This window comes from Lethenteron reissneri, chromosome 44 (genome assembly GCF_015708825.2).
Source record: "Lethenteron reissneri isolate LAM-NWPU_2019-01 chromosome 44, ASM1570882v1, whole genome shotgun sequence".
Classification (NCBI taxonomy): domain Eukaryota; kingdom Metazoa; phylum Chordata; class Hyperoartia; order Petromyzontiformes; family Petromyzontidae; genus Lethenteron; species Lethenteron reissneri.
In genome coordinates this window covers 431,107-451,631 of record NC_083822.1, presented here as the reverse complement: position 1 = coordinate 451,631, position 20,525 = coordinate 431,107, and the positions used below count along the sequence as shown (strand labels likewise).

At 46.4% G+C, this 20,525-nt stretch overlaps 1 protein-coding gene across 1 annotated transcript; it reads right to left on the bottom strand.

Annotated features, from left to right (window-relative positions):
• Window positions 1-2,368: 2,368 nt before the first annotated feature.
• Window positions 2,369-17,442, bottom strand: LOC133353435 (chondroadherin-like). The gene is made up of 6 exons (XM_061569698.1): window positions 17,347-17,442; window positions 16,519-17,012; window positions 14,088-14,695; window positions 3,860-4,086; window positions 2,549-2,713; window positions 2,369-2,372 (listed from the first exon to the last, which is right to left on the bottom strand). Exons 1-6 carry the CDS (start codon window positions 17,364-17,366, stop codon window positions 2,369-2,371), a joined length of 1,518 nt encoding a protein of 505 aa, XP_061425682.1. The 5' UTR covers window positions 17,367-17,442.
• Window positions 17,443-20,525: the final 3,083 nt, after the last annotated feature.

Below are 20,525 nucleotides of genomic sequence, written 5' to 3'. Positions count from 1 at the left end.
CATCAGTATACTTACTATACTCTAAAATAAGCTGAGTTACTAACAGTAAGTAATACATTACAATTCTACGTCGTAAAAGTTATATAATATGCTTCCATCTAAACTTTATTCTCTTACATCACACGAGTATACACCGTACTATATACTGCCATAGACAAACCCAATATTAAATTATATACTGTATTGCTATAAACCTTATACATTTTAATATTACACTATGTATTATTCTACCCACCCTAATGTGTATCACACTGCTATATGTTTACTATACAATTACGATACTATATATTACTTTGTACATTGTATTAAGCATATAAATGTTATACTATTTGTTATTATACACTGTACCATTGACCGTCGTGTCAATGGGTGGGTCGTGGGGGGAAACTTGCAGTGGAGCAAAGAATCCATTCCCTGCGGAGAATACAATGCCAGTAAGTGGAACGCGGTCTGAAAGTTACCGTAAACGTGAACAACAATCAGTTAAGATCCGAAATGGTTTATTATGTCCTTCCAATGATTGCTAAGCCAGAATCCATCTTCTCGGTTGAAATTGTCTCTGTGTTTGTATATGTGGATCGCCTCATGAACGAATCTCTCATGATAGCCAGATGGCTTGCAGAGGACCTCTGTCTTGGAGAAGTCAATGTCATGTGAGCCCACTGAGTTGTAACAGTGATCTGCCACGGCTGAGGTGTTAGTTCTACCGTGTTTCAGGTCTGCTTTATGTTCACGGATGCGGTCCGAGACATGTACAAAGTAATATATAGTATCGTAATTGTATAGTAAACATATAGCAGTGTGATACACATTAGGGTGGGTAGAATAATACATAGTGTTATATTAAAATGTATAAGGTTTATAGCAATACAGTATATAATTTAATATTGGGTTTGTCTATGGCAGTATATAGTACGGTGTATACTCGTGTGATGTAAGAGAATAAAGTTTAGATGGAAGCATATTAGATAACTTTTACGACGTAGAATTGTAATGTATTACTTACTGTTAGTAACTCAGCTTATTTTAGAGTATAGTAAGTATACTGATGATGCTATGCAGTTTATACTTTAGTTTTTTATGTAGTTTATACTTTAGTTTTCTACGTGGTTGTTTAGTAACTGCAGCTACATACTATTAACATTCCTTTCCTTTGTTAATGCTACCCTCTGCACCCTCCCTTTGGTGCTGCTGATCCTGCATAATGCATGGGCATAACATGACTTTGAAACACCCCCGCCCACCTCCTACGCATTTCCCATGAATATGCTAAATTCCTCTTGATATGCACATTCTTTTTGTTAAGGCGCTCTTCTTCCACCTCCAACCCAGCTTATATATAAGCTCCTAGCTTGGCAGTGTCTCATTCTTCACCTGAATACGGCTGCTTGCGTTGTAGCCGAAACGTCGTGAGAATTATTTTATTTTATTATGTTTTATTTTTATTATTTTATTACTTCCCTTCTACGTGACTTTACCGACAGAACCAAGAAGAGAGGAATATAAATGAAGCAAACTCAAAACATTGAAAAGTCCATACAGAAATATCGACATATACAATTAAAAGTTTTACTTTGTCAGGTTTGGCTACGTCTGACTTCATTACCAATTGTTGCTCAAAGCCACCATCCTTCTATCCCGACTCCGTAGACCAGAAAAGGTAAACAGCCAATGAGGAGTTGGAATAAATCAAGACCAGCACTCCCCACGCATTTGCATTGGATATAACTTAATTGGTGTCACCCTCTCACTTGTAATGCATTTCAGGCAACATTAAAACTAACATTCTGGATGAGAAAGCATTGTAAATTTGATGATACTGAGAATGAGGAAGAGATGTGGTTATGATTGAACTCCGCAAACTTCTGTTAAAATGGACCTATATATGTAGGCAGCAAATGATGTTTGTGGCAGGATCCGAATGGGGAAATAGTATGAAAAAAATGCATACTTTTGGCACATTCTCCGTTACTGCAACCAAATGCATTGCACGTCAATATGAAATCTAACAAAATGCCGAAATCTGTAAGAAAAGATGCTGCACGTTTCCTAATGATACTCGCCATCATACTTGCAAGCATCATTTTTTTTAAGCATTGCATCTGGTTTGAGAATGTATGTGCAAGGCACATTCCAATGACGTCATCACGTGATAGTAGCAGACTTGCACTTTTTGGAAAGTGCAGATGTCAAAAATGTTTGAAATTACGAAACCAATAATTGTCTGGTTATGTCCTCAGTAAGATAAATATTTTTGTTACGATTCATTTTTTTCCTCTGACGTACCGTTTGGGAGATACAGACACTATTGAAATATCGAGAATAATGTTTCCAGTGAGTAGAAATGTAATAGTGAAAATATTGTGACTCAGCTGTATAATACAAAGTGCTTGAGATTAGACGCAGCAGAAGCACACATGCAACAGCAGCAGCGGGCATGCACAGCAACGTTTGTACCGGTACAACACGCAGCAGCAGCTGCACCACATTTCTGTCATCAATATATAACAACAAGACACAAATGTGTAATGGCACACAAGATTTCAACGCAAGGTTGAACAAAAAATCGTCCACTGTCCATGCCTGGAATTCTGCCCAAGGGTCTGGTGACAGTGACTCCCACTCCAGTTTCACCGATCTTGGATACACCTCCACCCTAACGTGCTGGATCTCAGAGGATCTGCACGGCTCCAGAGTCTCCACAGCTTCTGTCCTGAATAATGCAAATATATATATATAAATCACGCGATAATTCAAGCTTGCGAGTTATCAGTTTCCAATGTCTCATTAATTTTGTCGTGATACAAAAATAGACAATCACCAGATGTTTCCCTAATAATGGATATAAAGGATGCTCGTGATATAGAATGTGGGTGGTTAATCGTCACAGTCGACAATGACCATCCCTTCATGCGCTCTCTCACACTCAGGGGTGTAGAAGTCAATATGTCGTTATTTGGGGTTTGTTTTTGGTTCTATTGCGAATTCTCATGAGACCGTGTAGTCAGATTTTGGACCCGCAGACACAAGAACATTCTGGGCATTTCAGACGAGCAGGTGCACAGGTGCTGAGATTAGCGTTTTTTGCGATAGAATATGATATACTATACATGTGGTGAGATTAAACTGTATATAACACAATTACCACCATGGCATATTTTTAACTCATTTTAGGTGTTCTCTGTAGCACAACAAAACATTCACCAAGTTTAATAAGTCTACTCGCGGTTTTTAACAGTTTGAGCAGCTGGTAAATGTAACCCGTTTTTGAGAGTTGTTGGCCACAAACCTGTGCCTCTTGTAAATGTTCATCGGTGTGTGTTCAGATATCTACTGGAAATCTGTGAAACTACTAAACATCTGTGAAAAAGAGTTTTATAGCTCATCGGATTTCTCACCATAAATAAATATTATTCTATGTCGTGTATTACTTTGTGTGATTACATCTTTGAGTGTGTAAAATACACGTATAAACATATCGGGGGTTGTTTCTTCATTGAAGATTTTTTTGTTTAAAGTTTGTATATAAAGGGGTGAGAACTCACGAAATCAGGTTTGAGCCTCATCTTCAAGAATTACCCAGGTCGACCAAAAATGCACTAACATAAAAACAATGCAATGGTGCAGGCCAAGGGGCTTATGGGTCAAAATGGTATTTTCACGTGGATAAACACTCTTCTTGCCTGTTGATTTTATACTGCACAATTCACCACGACAACAGAGTAAAAGGTGTACAATGCATGCAGCGTGCAATTTTAAAATAACGCAAGAGTGCTTCCAACAACAACTCTTTCAGCCGTTTAACGATACAAACCGCAATCATTTGTTTTGTGATGATGAATGGAGAGAAATCGCATACACCGTGGAAGCGTGCACATCGGTCGGATGGGCAGGAAGAGTAGGAAGGGTAGGTCTCCGAAGTCTCTGGGAGGTGGTGTGGTTGATCGATTTCCAGCCTTGAGTCCGTGATGTCTCTGTAGCGCGTGGGCCTCCTGTAGTTTGGTAGAGTGTTGAGGCTTCATTGAAATGGGATATTTCTGTAGCTGCAGTTTCGTTCTCAAATGCAGGGCAGGTGAGAATCTGCAGCTGCAAATATCACAAGAACAAATATGTCAACTGATAGCTTACTAAATAGGATATGCAAATTCGTTATTTAGTGTCTTACTTTAATTCTCCATAGATAAAGTATTGCGGAGCAGTGATACTTGCACTTGACACACTTAGACGAGGAAAAACGGCTCATATCACTGGCACTTGGTGTCACTGACCAGCATGGTTAAGCATGGTCAAATAACTCCCATAACCCACTTCGTGTGGGGAGGCGCTCAATGAACAGTGAGCTGACAATGAGGGGTGCATTTATTCTTATGTAATGCGGGCGTAAACGGCCTCGCGGATGTGATGTCACGGGGGGAGGAGTTAGGTCACGTGGGAGAGAGGGATCAAGTCTTAAGGGGGAGAAACCGGAAGAGCGGGGAGAGAGTTGGAGAGAAATATAGAGTGAGGCCACGCAGGGCGGAGGTTGGAGGGTGGCGAGATCGCCACACACCCAGGATAAGTCTCGGCACCGTCGGTCAGCGGTGACCGAGCACGGAGGAACGGGGAGCCGGTTGAGGCTGCAGTGAGGGCAGCCGGAGGCCTGCATGAGGAGATCAGCAGCGGAGCTGCATCAGAGTGGAGTGAGAGGCTACGGGAGCGACGGCAGCATCGGGCTGCCAAGCGGGGGAGTCTCGGAGAGAGGGAGTCTCGGAGAGAGAGCCGTGTGGGCAAGGATAAAAAACCCGAATAAAGGACAACGAAGACAGACACAGTGGCCGAGTCTTTTATTACACTGGTGTCAGAAGTGAAACGGCATGTCAAAACAACTGAGAAAAAAGAATATTCCTGCGCCATCATCTGCTACATCATCCGACGACGACGACCTTCCTAAGGCGGCTTTTCAGGGCCTGCGCGATCTATTGGCTACGGCGCCGACGTTGGACTATCCGGATTTTGACCATCCCTTCATTCTGGATACGGACGCGAGTGACACGGGCATTGGGGCAGTGTTGTCTCAGTCCAAAGGGGGTGTGGAGCGCGTGGTGGCGTACGGTAGCCGGGTTTTGTCTCCTGCAGAAACCCGCTACTGCGTCACTCGCAGGGAACTTTTGGCTGTTGTTTTTTTTCTCCGCCAATTTCGACCGTATCTCTACGGCCGTTCGTTTATTGTGCGCACTGATCATGCGGCCTTGCAGTATGCTCTTAAGATGGACCAACCATCCGGCCAGTTGGCGCGTTGGTTGGACACGCTGCAAGAATTTTCCTTCCAAATTCACCATCGGAAGGGGGTGCGTCACGCGAATGCGGATGCGCTTTCTAGGTTGCCGCAGCGATCCCCTTGCGCGTGTGCGTCTGGGATGCATAGGTGTGTGCCGATTCAGCCTCCCCCTCAGCCGGTTGCGTTGGCCGTCGAGGTGCCTGATGCTCCAATGGAGCCGGGACCGGCTGATGGGGTTTTGAATCTTCCAAGGGCTGTGTGGATTCGGGAACAAATGTTGGACGACTCATTGGTGTCCTTACGGAAGCGGCCTGCGAAGGAGGGTGGGGGTCCGGGTACGGGCGGTGGGCCGGAAACCGCTCTCCGCGATGGTCTGCTGATGTGGAGGGAAGGGTTACAGGAACGCTGGCGTCTGGTTGTACCGGCGTCCTTGCGGTACGAGTTGATTAGGACTCTGCATTCCGACACACTCTTACATCTGGGGGTGCAGAAAACCCTACTGACGTTGCAGCGAAATTACTTTTGGCACGGCTTGGCGACAGATGTCGTCGGGCACGTTCGCGTGTGTCCCGATTGTGCCCGGCGAAAACCACCTAAACATCCATATGTGCCGCCGATACAGTCTATTCAGGTGTCTCGAGTTAATGAATTGGTGGCGCTAGACATTTTGGGACCCTTCCCGCCATCCGCGAAGGGTAATAAATACTTGCTGGTTGGGGTGGAGTATCTCTCCCGCTGGCCGATGGCCTGGCCGTTGCCCGACCAGTCGGCGGCGTCTATTACAGACGCCTTTCTATTTGGGTACGTTATGGACAAGGGTGCGCCGGAGAGGCTCCTCACAGACCAAGGCCGAAATTTTTATTCTAAATTGTTGGGGGAAGTGTGTGCGGCTCTTGGGACTAAGAAAATATGGACATCTTCCTACCACCCGCAAACGGATGGTATGGTCGAACGGCTTAATCGGACTTTGTCCGCCATGTTGTGCCACACGGTGAGTGAACTTCAATCTGATTGGGATTTGCATATCCCTGGGGTACTTTCGGCGTACCGGATGACGCCGCATGCGGCTACAGGATATTCGCTGTTTTTCCTTATGTACGGTCGTGAAAACGTGCCGCCGATGGATGTGCAGTTGGGAACTGGAGTGAGGAGACCTGCTACGCCTCTTCCTGATTACATTCAGGACACCGTTCGCCGTGTTACTGAGGCGCGGGAGGGGGCCCGCATGGCTACGGCCAAAGCCCAGGCCCGGAACGAGCGGTGTGCTCGATGCTCGAAAGGAGAGTGCCCCTGGAAGGTTGGGGACCTGGCCTGGCTCCATTGCCCACAGGTGCGGCCAGGTACCTCTCCTAAATTACACAAACCATGGCAAGGGCCGGTTCGCCTCATCGAGGTTCCCAACCCACAGTCGGCGCGTGTTCGGGTTGGATCTCGGCGTTGGTTCGTTCACACGTCGCGCTTGAAGCCATATGTGGCCCCTCTACCTGATGCGTCATCTCCTGAGGTTGCCTTGCCGGGGTCTGTTGCTGCCGACTCACCCTTGCCTGTGCCTGTTGATCTTGCAAGAGCGCCTGTCGTGCCTGTTACAGACAAGCCGGCCGTGACACCGCAGGGGACGAGGGGCTCTGCTCGGGGGGTGCCTGCCACGGCTGCGGGAACTCCGAGCCCCGCGGCCCTTCCGACCCCGCTGCGGGCACGAGTGCGGGACACCTCCGACGCTGAGCCTTCGGGGATACGGGACCGGGACGTTGGCGGGCCTCCAATAACGACAGGAGGACTTCATCCTGTCGCTCCTAAAACCCCGTCACGTTCCCGGTCTGCGGGAGGGCCGCCGACCGTCCGGGACGGGCCGGCGACCCGCACACACTCGAAATCCCTTACATTTTGTTGATTTTTATTGTTGTGTTCTTGTTCTTACTGTTATGGTTATTGTATGCTTCGTTGTCCTTCAATGTGTCTCGGCCGTGTTCGCTCGCATTTCTTGTTGTCGTTATTGTTCAGCCGAGGTCGGCTGGATTTTTCTCTACGGGGGAGGATGGTGTAATGCGGGCGTAAACGGCCTCGCAGATGTGACGTCACGGGGGGAGGAGTTAGGTCACGTGGGAAAGAGGGATCAAGTCTTAAGGGGGAGAAACCGGAAGAGCGGGGAGAGAGTTGGAGAGAAATATAAAGTGAGGCCACGCAGGGCGGAGGTTGGAGGGTGGCGAGATCGCCACATACCCAGGATAAGTCTCGGCACCGTAGGCCAGCGGTGACCGAGCACGGAGGAACGTCGAGCCGGTTGAGGCTGCAGTGAGGGCAGCCGGAGGCCTGCATGAGGAGATCAGCAGCGGAGCTGCATCAGAGTGGAGTGAGAGGCTACGGGAGCGACGGCAGCATCGGGCTGCCAAGCGGGGGAGTCTCGGAGAGAGGGAGTCTCGGAGAGAGAGCCGTGTGGGCAAGGATAAAGAACCCGAATAAAAGACAACGAAGACAGACACAGTGGTCGAGTCTTTTATTACACTTACATTGGTCACAGACACGCTCCGACTTCGAACATTAGAACACCACCCAGTGCCCAGCACTCGGGGAACTTAGCGAATGCATTACATTTTGCATTTATTATAAATGTAATTAACTAGGTATTTGAAGTTTGTAAATGAAACACATGCGAATACAAAGAAAACTAGTGCAAATGTAGTAAAACAGCAAGAGGCGCCAGAAAAGTTAGGTACTAATGTAGCCAACCATGCTAATCGCACCTCCGATTAGCATGGTTGACTAGGTATGGTGCGAAAGAAGCTCAACATACATACACACTTATGTACAGGTGTAAGTAAGCTCTAGACTTTAGTCTAACAGTGACATGAACGCACTCAAATCGAAAAAAAAAACTCCAGTGCAAACACGTGGAACCAAGAGGCGAAAGAGTAACGTTAGGTACAAGTGCAAGTATGCTCTGTGTTTTCACCTCCTCGGACAGTCGGGTAGTGAGGGGTAAGGAACCAAGATGTAGATGAGTGTGGCAAGGATATTCCAAAAACGTGGAGCAGAAAATACGGAAAAACTTTTTACCAAACAATGATTTAGCAAAGTCACATAGATAGAAAAAATTATAAAGGAACACGACGTTTCAGTCGCAACACAAGCATCCGTCAACAGGTGAGAAAGAATGATCTGCTGTTGTGGCTTTATATAGGCACGGAAAGGAGGGTGGGTGTAGAGTCGTGGCTGCAGGAGTTCACGGGGAGAGGGGGTAGGGTTTGTGGCGTGCAGGGACGGGTGGGGGCTGGAGACATTAGCATGTCAATGAACTTGAATTAGTAAACGAAAACAGTACAGGTGGGTGAGTGAAAATCACAGCAGTTAAAACTTGACGTGGTTGATCACGTTTCTAAAAATTGATTGAGCTTTCGTGGCGGCAGGAGTTCACGGGGGAGAGGGGGGAGGGTTTGTGGTGTGCAGGGACGTTTGGGGGCAAAGTCATGTGACTTTACCGAAAGAACCAAAGAGCAATTCCTGCAGTCACGAAAGCTTCAAATCAAGTTTAATTTTGAATGAGTAAACTCGTATTTTTTCTTTTTAAACAGCACGGGTGGGTGAGTGAAAATCACAGCAGTTCAAACATGACGTGGTTTATCACGTTTCTAAAAAAAAAAAGAAGGACGGAGAGGGGGACACATGGGTTGCTTATCACCCGCAATTGGCCAAGTAAGTCCTGGTTCTCAGACCGACTGGCACTGTTTCAGGGCAAAGCCTGAGAAAATCCAAAGAGGCCGGATCTACTCAGCCAGAGAAGAATTTGGTGTCAGGGTTCAGCCAGAAATGTGACAGACGGCATGGTAATTGGGAAGGCAAAGTTGTCTGACTGACGGAGGGACAGAGGTCCAGGATCTATTTTTGAAAATGGGACGTAAGTGTACGTGGCAAGCGTACAATTTGCATCCTGAAGTTTTGCAGACGGTGCAGTGATAGGGACGGGGACCTGGATCCAGTTTATTGCGGCTTGCAGGTCATGGAAGGGAAACTGGTGGGGCCTTTCAATCGGGCATATCAGCGGCAGCCCTAATAGGTGAGGGCCTCAGCCGTTTCGGCACTTCTCTTCCTGCCGTTTTGAGAAAATAAGAGCGGAGCTTTGGTGTGACATGGAGTGAGGTCGTGCTCTGTGGCTGTTCGCGTTTTTCATGACTATTATTAAAGTGTTTTATTGTTATGTAATGCGAGCGTAAATGGGCAGGCCGGATGTGACGATCCGCGAGGGAGGAGTCAGGGTCACGTGGGAGAGGGAGGAGTCAGGGTTACGTGGGGGAGAGGTTATAGGAAGGAGACCGGAAGACATCTGGAGCAGTCAAGGGAGTGAAGAGGGAGACCACGTTGGGTGGCCGCCGTGCCCTCAGCCGCGAGGCTGATAGGGCTCGCCAGACGGCACCAACCAGCGGGGTGCGGAGAGAGCGGAGTGCGCGGGGCGCACAGGGCGTGCGAGGTTGCACGGAGCAGCAGAGTAGCTGCAGAGCTAGCGGAGGGCTAGCAAAGGGTGCGAGGTTGCACAGGCAGCAGAGTAGCTGCAGGGCTAGCAGAGCAGCAGTGTGGCTGCAGATCGGAGCAGCAGTGTGGCTGCAGAGCGGAGCAGCAGTGTGGCTGCAGAGTGGAGCAGCAGTGTGGCTGCAGAGCAGAGCAGCAGTGTGGCTGCAGAGCGGAGCAGCAGCGTAGCTGCAGGGCGGAGCAGCAGCGTAGCTGCAGGGCGGAGCAGCAGGGTAGCTGCAGAGTGCGCGGGGCGCAAGGAGAGACGACGCTGGGCCGAGGAGGAGGCCAGCGGGGTGAGGAAAAAAAGAACATCAATAAAGGACCAATGGAGATCAACATCGTGTGACGGAGTCCTTTATAACAGTTACAAGACCATCCTGAGTGCACTCGTTAGTAAGGTGCTGAATTAGGAAATAGACTACATATGTAAGGCGGCGGTGTGGAGTTCACTTCACACTTTTACCAGCAACTACTGTCTGGACACTTTAGCATCGCATGAAGGCAGCTTTGGGGGAGAGCTTTCCTTTTAGCTATAGTTGCCCATAACCATTGAGTTGGATCTTCTTCTTGGTTCTTTCGGTAAAGTCACGTAGAAGGGAAGTAATAAAATAATAAAAATAAAACATAATAAAATAATTCTCACGACGTTTCGGCTACAACGCAAGCAGCCATCTTCAGGTGAAGAATGAAACACTGCCAAGCTTGGATCGTATATACAAGCTGGGTTGGAGGTGGAAGAAGAGCGCCTTGACAAAAGAATTTGCATATCAAGAGGAATTTAGCATATTTATGGGAAATGCGTAGGAGGTGGGCCTGGGGGGGGGGGGGTTTCAAAGTCATATTATGCCCATGCATTATGCATTATGCAGGATTAGCAGCATCAAAGGGAGGGGGTAGGGGGTAGCATTAACAAAGGGAGGGAATGTTAATAGTATGTAGAAGCAACAAAACATGTCAATGGGAGAGTGGTGGCAGGAGACCTGCAGTGGAGCAAATAATGCATTCCCTGTGGAGAACACAAGATACACAGTCAATGCCAGTGAGTGGACTGCGGTCTGAAAGTCACCGTAAACGTGAACAACAATCAGTTAAGATCCGAAATGGTTTATTACGTCCTTCCAAAAATTGCTGAGCCAGAATCTATCTTCTCGGTTGAAATTGTCTCTGTGTTTGTATATGTGGATCGCCTCATGAACAAATCTCTCATGGTAGCCAGATGGCTTGCAGAGAACCTCTGTCTTCGAGAAGTCAATGTCATGTGAGCCCACTGAATTGTAACAGTGATCTGCCACGGCTGAGGTGTTTGTCCTACCGTGTTTCAGGTCTGCTTTATGTTCACGGATGCGGTCCGAGACATGTCGTTTGGTCTCTCCAATGTAACTGCTACCACAGAGGCAACTTAGTTTGTAGACTTCAGGGTACTGTATGTCTGGAACCACGTCTTTTACAGACGGGACCAGATCACAGATTTTATGTACTGTGTTGAATCGGATCTGGATCTTGTGTTTAATCAGGATTTTGGAGATCTTTTTTGTGACCCCAGCAATGTAGGGTAAGGTGATGGTTTTGAAAGGCTCCTCAACAGGATCCTTCTTGATGGTTGGAGTGATAGCTTTGCGGATTGTGTAGTCGGAGTAACCATTAGCCTTAAGAGCTTGGCGTACGTGTTTGAGTTCACTGGCAATGTGTTCCTGGTCGGAGATTCATTGGGCTCTATGGTATAGAGTCTTGATGAGGGAGTTCTTCTGGGATGGATGGTGGTGGGAATCCGGTTTTAGGTAAGCATCCGTATGGGTGGCTTTCCTGTAGACAGAATGGCTCATTGAACCATCAAGTCTCCTTTTAATTAGGACATCCAAAAAGGGTAGCTTGCCATCTTTTTCGACTTCCATGGTGAATCTGATGGCTGGGTGTATGGAATTGATGTGGTCGAGGAATTGGTCTAGAGTAGGCCGGCCATGTGGCCAGATGACAAAAGTGTTATCTACATACCTCTTCCATAAGGTCGGGCGTAGAGTGGCAGTCTGGATGGCGTCAGTCTCCAAGCTTGGCAGTGTTTCATTCTTCACCTGAAGACGGCTGCTTGCGTTGTAGCCGAAACGTCGTGGGAATTATTTTATTATGTTTTATTTTTATTATTTTATTACTTCCCTTCTACGTGACTTTACCGAAAGAACCAAGAAGATGAATCCCTGCAGTCACGAAAGCTTTACATTGAGTTGGAGTTATCGTTATTTTCCCGCCTCCGACTAGGTTCTGGTATGGGATCTAATGTCAGTGACCACTCTGTGAATAAACTAGATTTTAGCTTCAAATCTAGATTAGATTTTAGGACTTACATTAAATCTGTTTTCTAAATATATATAAATGGTCACCGATACACTTCATTTCCTGCCCCTCAAATTTGTATCTTCTCCAACTAAAGGCAGGAGTCGGAGATAGCTCGCATACGATGGTACATACGGGCTGTGCAGTTATGTGGTGCTTGCCTGCGTTGTTGTACGCTCTTAAATGAACAAACGTGGGCTCATCTCATGACCCTTTTGTAACTCACTGGCGTTTGCTATTTCGTGACCCCCCCCTCCACCTAGAAGTACTAATTACATTTAATTACATTCATATAAAAACTAAATGCTATTTTTATGCATTAGCCAAGCTCCTGAGTGCTCGGCACTGAAATGGTGATTTTATGTTCATAGTTGGAGCGTGTTAGTGAGCACTTATGAAATACATATTTAACATACGTGTAGTGGTTTAACGCGCACCAAGCGGGGTAATTGTAAACACGTGCGGGTTGGGAACAGTGGGGTCGCATCGGGACATGCTGGTGTTGCTGGGGGACAACGGGTGAGACAGAGACGGCCCGTTAGGCAATTATGGATGCAGGGCAGTGATTGGCCGGTTGTTGTTGTCAGGGACAAGGTGGCGCCTTTAAGTCTGGGAATGGGGACAGGTGGCGGCGGGGGCCGGGGGCGCGGGGCGTTGGGGGGACACCAATTAATTAATTGGAAATTAATAGGGACGGGGATAAATACGGGAGCGTCAGAGTGAGCCGGGGAGTTGTGCTGGGAGGTGGACGGAGACGGTCGGAGCAGAAGAAGATTTGAGAAGAAGTATAGAGTAGCAGTGGAGTAGAAGAAGTACAGGGTAGCAGTGGAGTAGAAGAATAAGTATAGGGTAGCAGCGGAGTAGAAGAAGTATAGGATACCACAACGCGAGTATATGTCAGCGCAGGTGACGAGACTCGGGGTGCTGAGGTGAAGGAGAGGGGTGGTGACGTCACACGACACGAAGGAGGAGGGAGAGGTGTGATAACGATTGGAGTGAGTCGGTGAGAAGGGGGGGGGGTGATGACGTCACGCAACACAGACATTTTATATTAAAATGTCATAAAGCATTAAGATACTAAAATATTAAAATATCTAAAACGTAAATTCCAAATGATAAAACATATTCGCCATCCTTGTACCTCGGTAGTACCCCGGGTTCCTGCTAGTTACATATATTATTACCTCGACATAACAATGTCGTTTAATGCGTGCTATCCCTCTCGTAGAGTTCACATACTCCATAATCCTTTATGTAAGGAGTCATTTGGTATATTAGTCACGTGCAATATTATTAAAAAACGTTTCTTTACTCCAATTTATATCTTGGTGAAAGTTCCTTATAGAATGTTTGATGAAATTGTGCCAATATCTCTGCTTCCAACAATGCCAACAAATCGATAACTTGTTGAACTTAAGACATTTCGTAAAACTGTGCCTCTGGTTCAATAGAGTTACCTTGTAGATACATATTTAATTACTTTATATTAACACATTACACATTCTCAAAAGTTAGCGAATTCTGTTCCAACACAACCCAGGGAAAACACATTCTAATGCTCTGACCCGGAGCTAAATACTGCTAACAGCCAGAACGAAATTAAACTAATTTTCACAGGTCTTATTTAGCTTTTTGGCTGTCCCCAGTCTTGTAATAAATTCAATTGTCATACCGATCAACCCCTTATCAGTGCCGACTTTATTACAAATTCAGACCTTATTCGTCACCCATGCCCCTTATAAATCTCAACTTCATCCTACAAAGTCCCATGACAAGGGAGAGACACAAATAGACAAAAAAAGTGCCGTATTGAAACGGCTGGACGTCGTATGAACCTTAAAACTCAATTTCCCTGTACAAGAATAGGGGTAAACCGTATGGGTTGACAGCTATGTAATGTTCGTGAGTCTCATTCAGTTCTTTGGCTGTCCCCAGTTCCGTAATAAATCGCGTTTGGTGTGCGGCGGGGGAGGTTAGGTAGTGAGAGTGCTGAAGTTACCTTGGTGAGGGCAAGATACGTCCCTTGGAGTGCTGGAGGGTTGCGACAAATCACCTCCCCAGGAGTTTCGTATGCCCGACTCACGAGCCACGTCCACAGCTCAATGAGGCGGCAATCGCACAGCCACGGGTTGCCACTGAGGCCCACGGTCGCGAGCGACTTGAGCGACAGTATCGAGCGCAGCGAGGTCAGTCGGTTGTTGCGCAACGTGAGCACACGCAGGCGGCGCAGGCGAGCAAAAGCTCGGACACCCAAGCTGGTCAAGCCCATCTCGTCCAGGTGGAGGTGGGTGAGGCCGCGAATGCCGCGGGCCAGCCAGTTGTTTTTCAGCGATGGCACGGGGTTCCTGCTGAGTCGAAGCAAGTTCAGGTTGTCCAAAACACGAATCGCGTCCGACGGAGGGGTCGTCAGGTTGTTCCCATCGAGGGCGAGACGACGCAGAGCTTGTAGGCCATGAAAGGCATATTTCGATATATTTGAGATGGAGTTGTCGTTCAGGTAGAGCCACTGCAGAGAAGTAAGACCCTGGAAAGTGTGGTCTGCGAGCCAAGTCAGGTGGTTGTAGCGAATGTAGAGGCCAGTTAACTTCTTCATTGGGGAGAAAATACCTGTGACGCATGTGTCATAAAAAGTAGATTCATTAACTAAATAACAGTACAATTCAAACAAGCAACGACTTTATGCAAACACCAGATGACTTGTATTCATAATGAAACTATGAGACAGCTTACTTGCGTGACAACTTAACAGAATGGGTCCAAGCACACACGGGTGAAGTATTCCGACAGTTGTTTATTCAAAACATACCACACACATATAGAGATCACCGAAGACCTGGATTCATGGCCACCTCTTCCCCTATACCCACCAAGGCCCCCATTCTCAGCTTTTTTCCACGACCTGTTTACACTTCAAAAACCCTGTGGGTGTTGTGTTCTTATTCACACCCGCGGCCCATCAGGTGGCTGTTCACCGATTAGCCCTTCAATTCCATTGGCTGGTACAGTATTAGGTATTATGCTGAGCCATTTAAATAGCAGAACAGGTGAGCAATGCTGCGAGTACAAGGTGTTAATTTATTACATTAATAACAGGCTAGCTCTCAGTATCCGTTTCATCCGTGGCTTGGGGTCAATTTAACGTGACAATGCAAAGAACAAAAATAAAACTTACTAGTAAAAGATTACAGCCACAAAGAGCATGAACAACAAGAAGGATGATATTTTCCCAGTTAGAGAAAGAAATAAGGTGCAACACCACCAGCAAATCCAATACCACAAGGTCCAGGCATGGGAAAACGCCTCTCATCGGCAACACCAGTGGCGAGTTGGTGGCCTTGAAGTGCTGGATCACTCCCAACGAGGGGTTATTAACCACTGCCATTTCCTGGTATGCTTCCTACCCGAAGACCTGGTTCCCCGTGGGGATGGTGGAGGTGGCCTGAACAGACTGTTAGGGCAAGTGCTGTTAGCGAGCACCTATTAACGCTGGCACTGTGTTACATGAGTAGGTGGGTGGCCAGCACAATTTATCATAACCACGTCTGTGACAAAAGTAAATCATTATTAAATGTAACCCTAACTTTTGCAAAGTGGAACTTGATAATTAAAAGTGATATAACAGTGTACCTAAAGAAGAACATATTTAATCGGTGCATACATGCGATGTGACATGATTCATTATTATGGCATTAAAAATATAGAACAGAAGCTGATAAGTGTGCAAAGAATCATGGAGAGTTGCACTCTTAGAATGACATTTGAGAGAAAAAGAGCAGCACATAGATGAGAGAAGATACGAAGGTTAATAACATTATCAAACCTGTTCATAAAAAGTCATCAGGCTTGGGCAGGACATGTCGCATGAAAGTAAAATGGACAATGGACAATGGTCAATAATAATTTTTTTTATTTTACCTATTTTTATTTTACCAGGTAAGGCCCACTGAGCTATGTAGCTCTTTTTCAAAAGCAACCTGGCCACAAATGATAGCTCAACGAAGTGGCTTATCGTGTAGAAATGTATAGCAGCCAAATCAACGCATACTGATTCTAAATGTGGAGGGAAAAACCGGAGGACCCGGAGAAAAATCCACACGACCACGGGTAAAGAGACATGCAAACTCCAAATATACAGCAGGCGTCAGGGTCGGGATCGAACCTACGGCCTCCTGTATACCAGGCGAGGTAGTTAACATCTCGCCACCGCTACACCCACTCCAATAACAATGGAGTGTCAGTGAAGGAATCTGGTGCGTCCGGGAGTATGTCAATGAGGACCTGGAGTGATTAAATCAATTCATTTACAGGTGCTGGGTGGAGTGTTGCATTGCAATATGTGAGGTAGCGGAGGGCTTGAGTTAGGCCTTCATCCAGCAGTGGATTGATTATGGCATACGATGATGTAATAAATGAAAAATACGAGGTAGTACCTGAACAGATGCTATCCAGTTGGTTATAGTCGAGGTAGAGGTACGTAACGCTGACAAGTCCATCAAATAATCCTACCTGGAGGCTCTTCAAACTGTTGTTTTGCAGGTAGAGATACGTCAGCTCGGAGAGGCCATTGAAGGCACCGGGTTTCACAATCGATAACTCGCAGTCGATGAGGTGCAACGACTTGAGCACGGACAAATTTCGGAAAGCGTTGGTTGGCAAAGTGCGGAGCTGGTTTCCCTGCAGGTCGAATTGGGAGGTGTTCGAGGGCACATTTTGTGGAACTTCACTGAGTCTGGCATCGAGGCAGCTCGTGTGCCTCTGAGGAAATAGGCACCTGCAGTGTGCCGGACAGGCAACGTCCGATTGGGCTATCGCGGTTGTCGGCGTCATTTCTAAACTCGCGCTTGTGCTCTGAAATAGCAGCACGATAGAGAACACGAGGTCAGTGAAGCAACGTCTTGAAGTCTCAGGCCACCGCGAGGGCTTGCTGCAACACACAGGTACGTGCACACATACACACACGGGTACTAAATATGGTAATAAAAATAATAATATGGAAACTCTTACAACTGAATCTCAATTTACATATACCTTGAGAACATTCAAAGTATACGTTTTCTGTCAATAACATTAAAGCATGCAACTGATATGTTAAGATATTGTATTGTGACAAAACGTATCGAATATATTTATGCCCGATTCTGAATGCAGATGAGAATGATATTTAAATAAATCGGCAATGGTTTTTTTGTTGCTTAGGCATGATATGAGATGCAAGCTCAAATATTGTTTACTCTCCAACAATCTAAACCAATACTCACTGTAGCCCGCGTCCTGGCATGGCGTCTCGGGAGGGTCACCGGTGCCGGTATCGTGTTGCGGTTTGTGCCTCAGTGAGCACGTGAGAGACAGCGACGAGGCGGCAGGACGAGTGGGGGAGGTGATGGGGGAAGATGGGGGAGGGATGGAGGGGATTGGGGGGAGGTGATGGGGAGGAAGTGATGGAGGGGGGATGAAGGGGATGGGGGGAGATGATGTGAGAGGGGGAGGAGGTGATGTGAGAGGGGGGGATGGAGGTGATGGCGGAGGGATGGAGCGGGTGGGGGGAGAGGGAAGGAGGTGATGGGGGGGGGGAACCCCGGTGCCAGGCTTCACCGTCAGCTAGGGGTCTACACCACGTGGCCCTTCCGACCATTGTCTCAATCCCCGCTGGTAAAGGCACGAGGTGGTGCGATTCAGGCTTTCTTGAAAATCCACTCAACTGGTACTGTAGCCAATTATACCAGGTTAATATTAAAGCACAATGATGCTGATCTTTAACTCTAACGAAATACATTGTTTTGCAATTGTAAACAAACTCTTACTTTTCTTGTTTGAGTCACGTGAAAACAACTTGATTTGTATTGGGAATAATTATGCCTCATGGTTCTGTCGAGCATGATTCGCAGCATGTTGTTGCACTACTCAGATTTGTTTTTACTGACAGCAACTTAACTTAGTCGCACTGCATTTCCATTCACAAAATCCAGCCCTTTCATTTCAAATTGGGGTTCATAAATAATTTCTTTTACCTGGTACTTAATTACATACCCAGTGACTGGGCTATTTTTCAGGGCTGCATGCGCAGGACCAGCATGCACTCTGTGGCATTTAAATAAGCCGTGTCCCTACGTGGCCTCGTGAAACATCGGCCAGAGGAGGAGCTGAACCAACACGACTGAGACCCTGGGTTAGAATCCAGGCAGCCGCTTCCAATTTAACTGGGTTCTTAGGCCAATCACCAATGCCTACAACAATCCTGTTGCGTTAAATTAGTTTTTTTTACTTAACTTGGCTACGTTTTGTGTCTGGGAATTAAAACATACATTTTAACTGTAAAGTGACAATGTCATTACAGAACATGTGGAAACATAATGGTAAAACGTGAATTAATTGTAGGACAAAAATATTAAAATTAGAAATTTAGTTTTGCACCTTTGTGAAAAAATGTTTTGGGTCAATACCACAATGCACAGGATTCCTCTTTATTCCGTACATTTTGCATATGGCCTCACGAAATTACGAACTGAGCAATATTTAAAGGAAGAGGAAATATTCACTCAAGATTAATACCTCTAAGAACGTAGTGCAAACATATTAAGGAGAGGGAGGTGAGGGAAAGGTCGACACCCAGAACAACACAGAGCAACATTTCCCAAGTGTAAGAAAGTAAAAAGTAAAAACTTTTAATTTTACCAGCTAAGGCCAAGTGAGATAAAAAAAAAACTTTTTTTTAGAATCGAGCTAGCCACAAATGATGGCCCAACGAAGTGGCATATCACGTTGAAATTTACACCAGCACCAAATACTTTAAACGCGTGTCGTTGATTATAATTGTGGAGGGGAAAAACCGGAGGACCTGGAGAAAAAAACACGCGACCACGGGGAGGGAGACACGCAAACTCCAAATATACATCAGGCATTATCAGGGTCGGGATCGAACCCACGACTTCTTGCATACCAGGCCTAAAGATTAGCAGCCTGTCGTAGGAAATGGATGGGTGGATATCCTGTGGATGGTTGGCATCGACTTGAAAATACGTTTCTAGCAAGGCACAAAGCGAAATTTGTTTACGTAAATGTCGCCACCCACAGGGGTCTCCTTTTTTCCTTACATTTAGCAAACTGTGCAAAATCTGGAATGCTGGAGGCGGGACAGGCCTATCCTGCTTTGCTGCCAAGCCAACTGCCCTTATGGAGGCATCCTACAAAGCTTAGGGTTTTCGGACAATAACGCATCACAAGTCACGTCTTGCTAATGACCTCCACTGAAACTTTAAATGTAATCGGCCCTCAACCCATCGAGTGCCTCCTAAGACCTCAAGAAGAGTGTCTGCTCATGTTCAGAGAACTCCTGATGCAAGTCTCACTCCTGTCAACATCCGTGTAGTCAGCTGCAAAAGCTCGGCATCAGGATATGAGGGCTCTGCTGCTGCAAAAGGTTCTCCCACGCTGGCAACAGTAATGCCTACTGCCATAGTAGGTCTTGCATGTCGGAGATTTAAAAAAACACAGTTTCTGCCACTAGTGAGTGGCAATCAGCGACACGAATGCTCTGTCCTTCCTGATCTTGGCTATGACCTTGAGGATAAGAGGCTTTGGCAGGAAGGCATACCGTTTGCCTCTGGTCCACTGCATCACGGGAAACATTTACCGCCAGTGCCTATGGTGCTGCAGAAAGCGCGAGCAGAACTTCACGAGCCGATGGTTGTCCCTTGTTGGTGAAGAAATCGACGTCAAATGGACCAAAGCAAAGTTGCAGGGCAGTCAAACACCCTGGGATAATGCTTCTCTCCAGGCTTGAGCAGTCAACAGCTGAACACATCAGCTGTCTTTGTATCAATTCCAGCTTGGTGAGAGGCTTGTTCAGGTTTCGTTTTTAATTTATATTACTATTTTATTTATATGTTATCAGGTAAGGCCCACTAAGCTATGCAGCTTTTTTTCAGAAGCTACCTGGCCACAAATGATAGCTCAACAAAATGGCTTATCGTGTAGAAAATTACAACAGCTAAATACTATAAATGCTTGATTTTGATTCTAAATGCAGAGCAAAAAACCGAACGACCCGGAGAAAAATCCACGCAACCACGGGGAGAACATGCAAACTCCAACTATACAGGTGTCAGAGTCGGGATCAAACCCACGACCTCTTGTATACCAGGCGAGGTAGTTAACATCTCGACTTGCTGTTTGGCTATTTTCAGGAAATAAAACAAATATATAAAGAACTTACGTCTTTAAAACCACTAGGGTACTTCCCGATAAGGTAGAAACCTGAGATTTGGTACGTAGCTTTTAGGACAAAAACAACAGGAAAACATCTGAAAATCCGAGATTTATCATTTTAAGGCCTCCAAACCTAGATTTGAAGTGCCCCATGAACATGTTTCTGAGTGTCATTCAGAAACCGTTCAAAATATAAGATTGTGGTTTTTTTTCGTTTTATAGAGCACTAAAC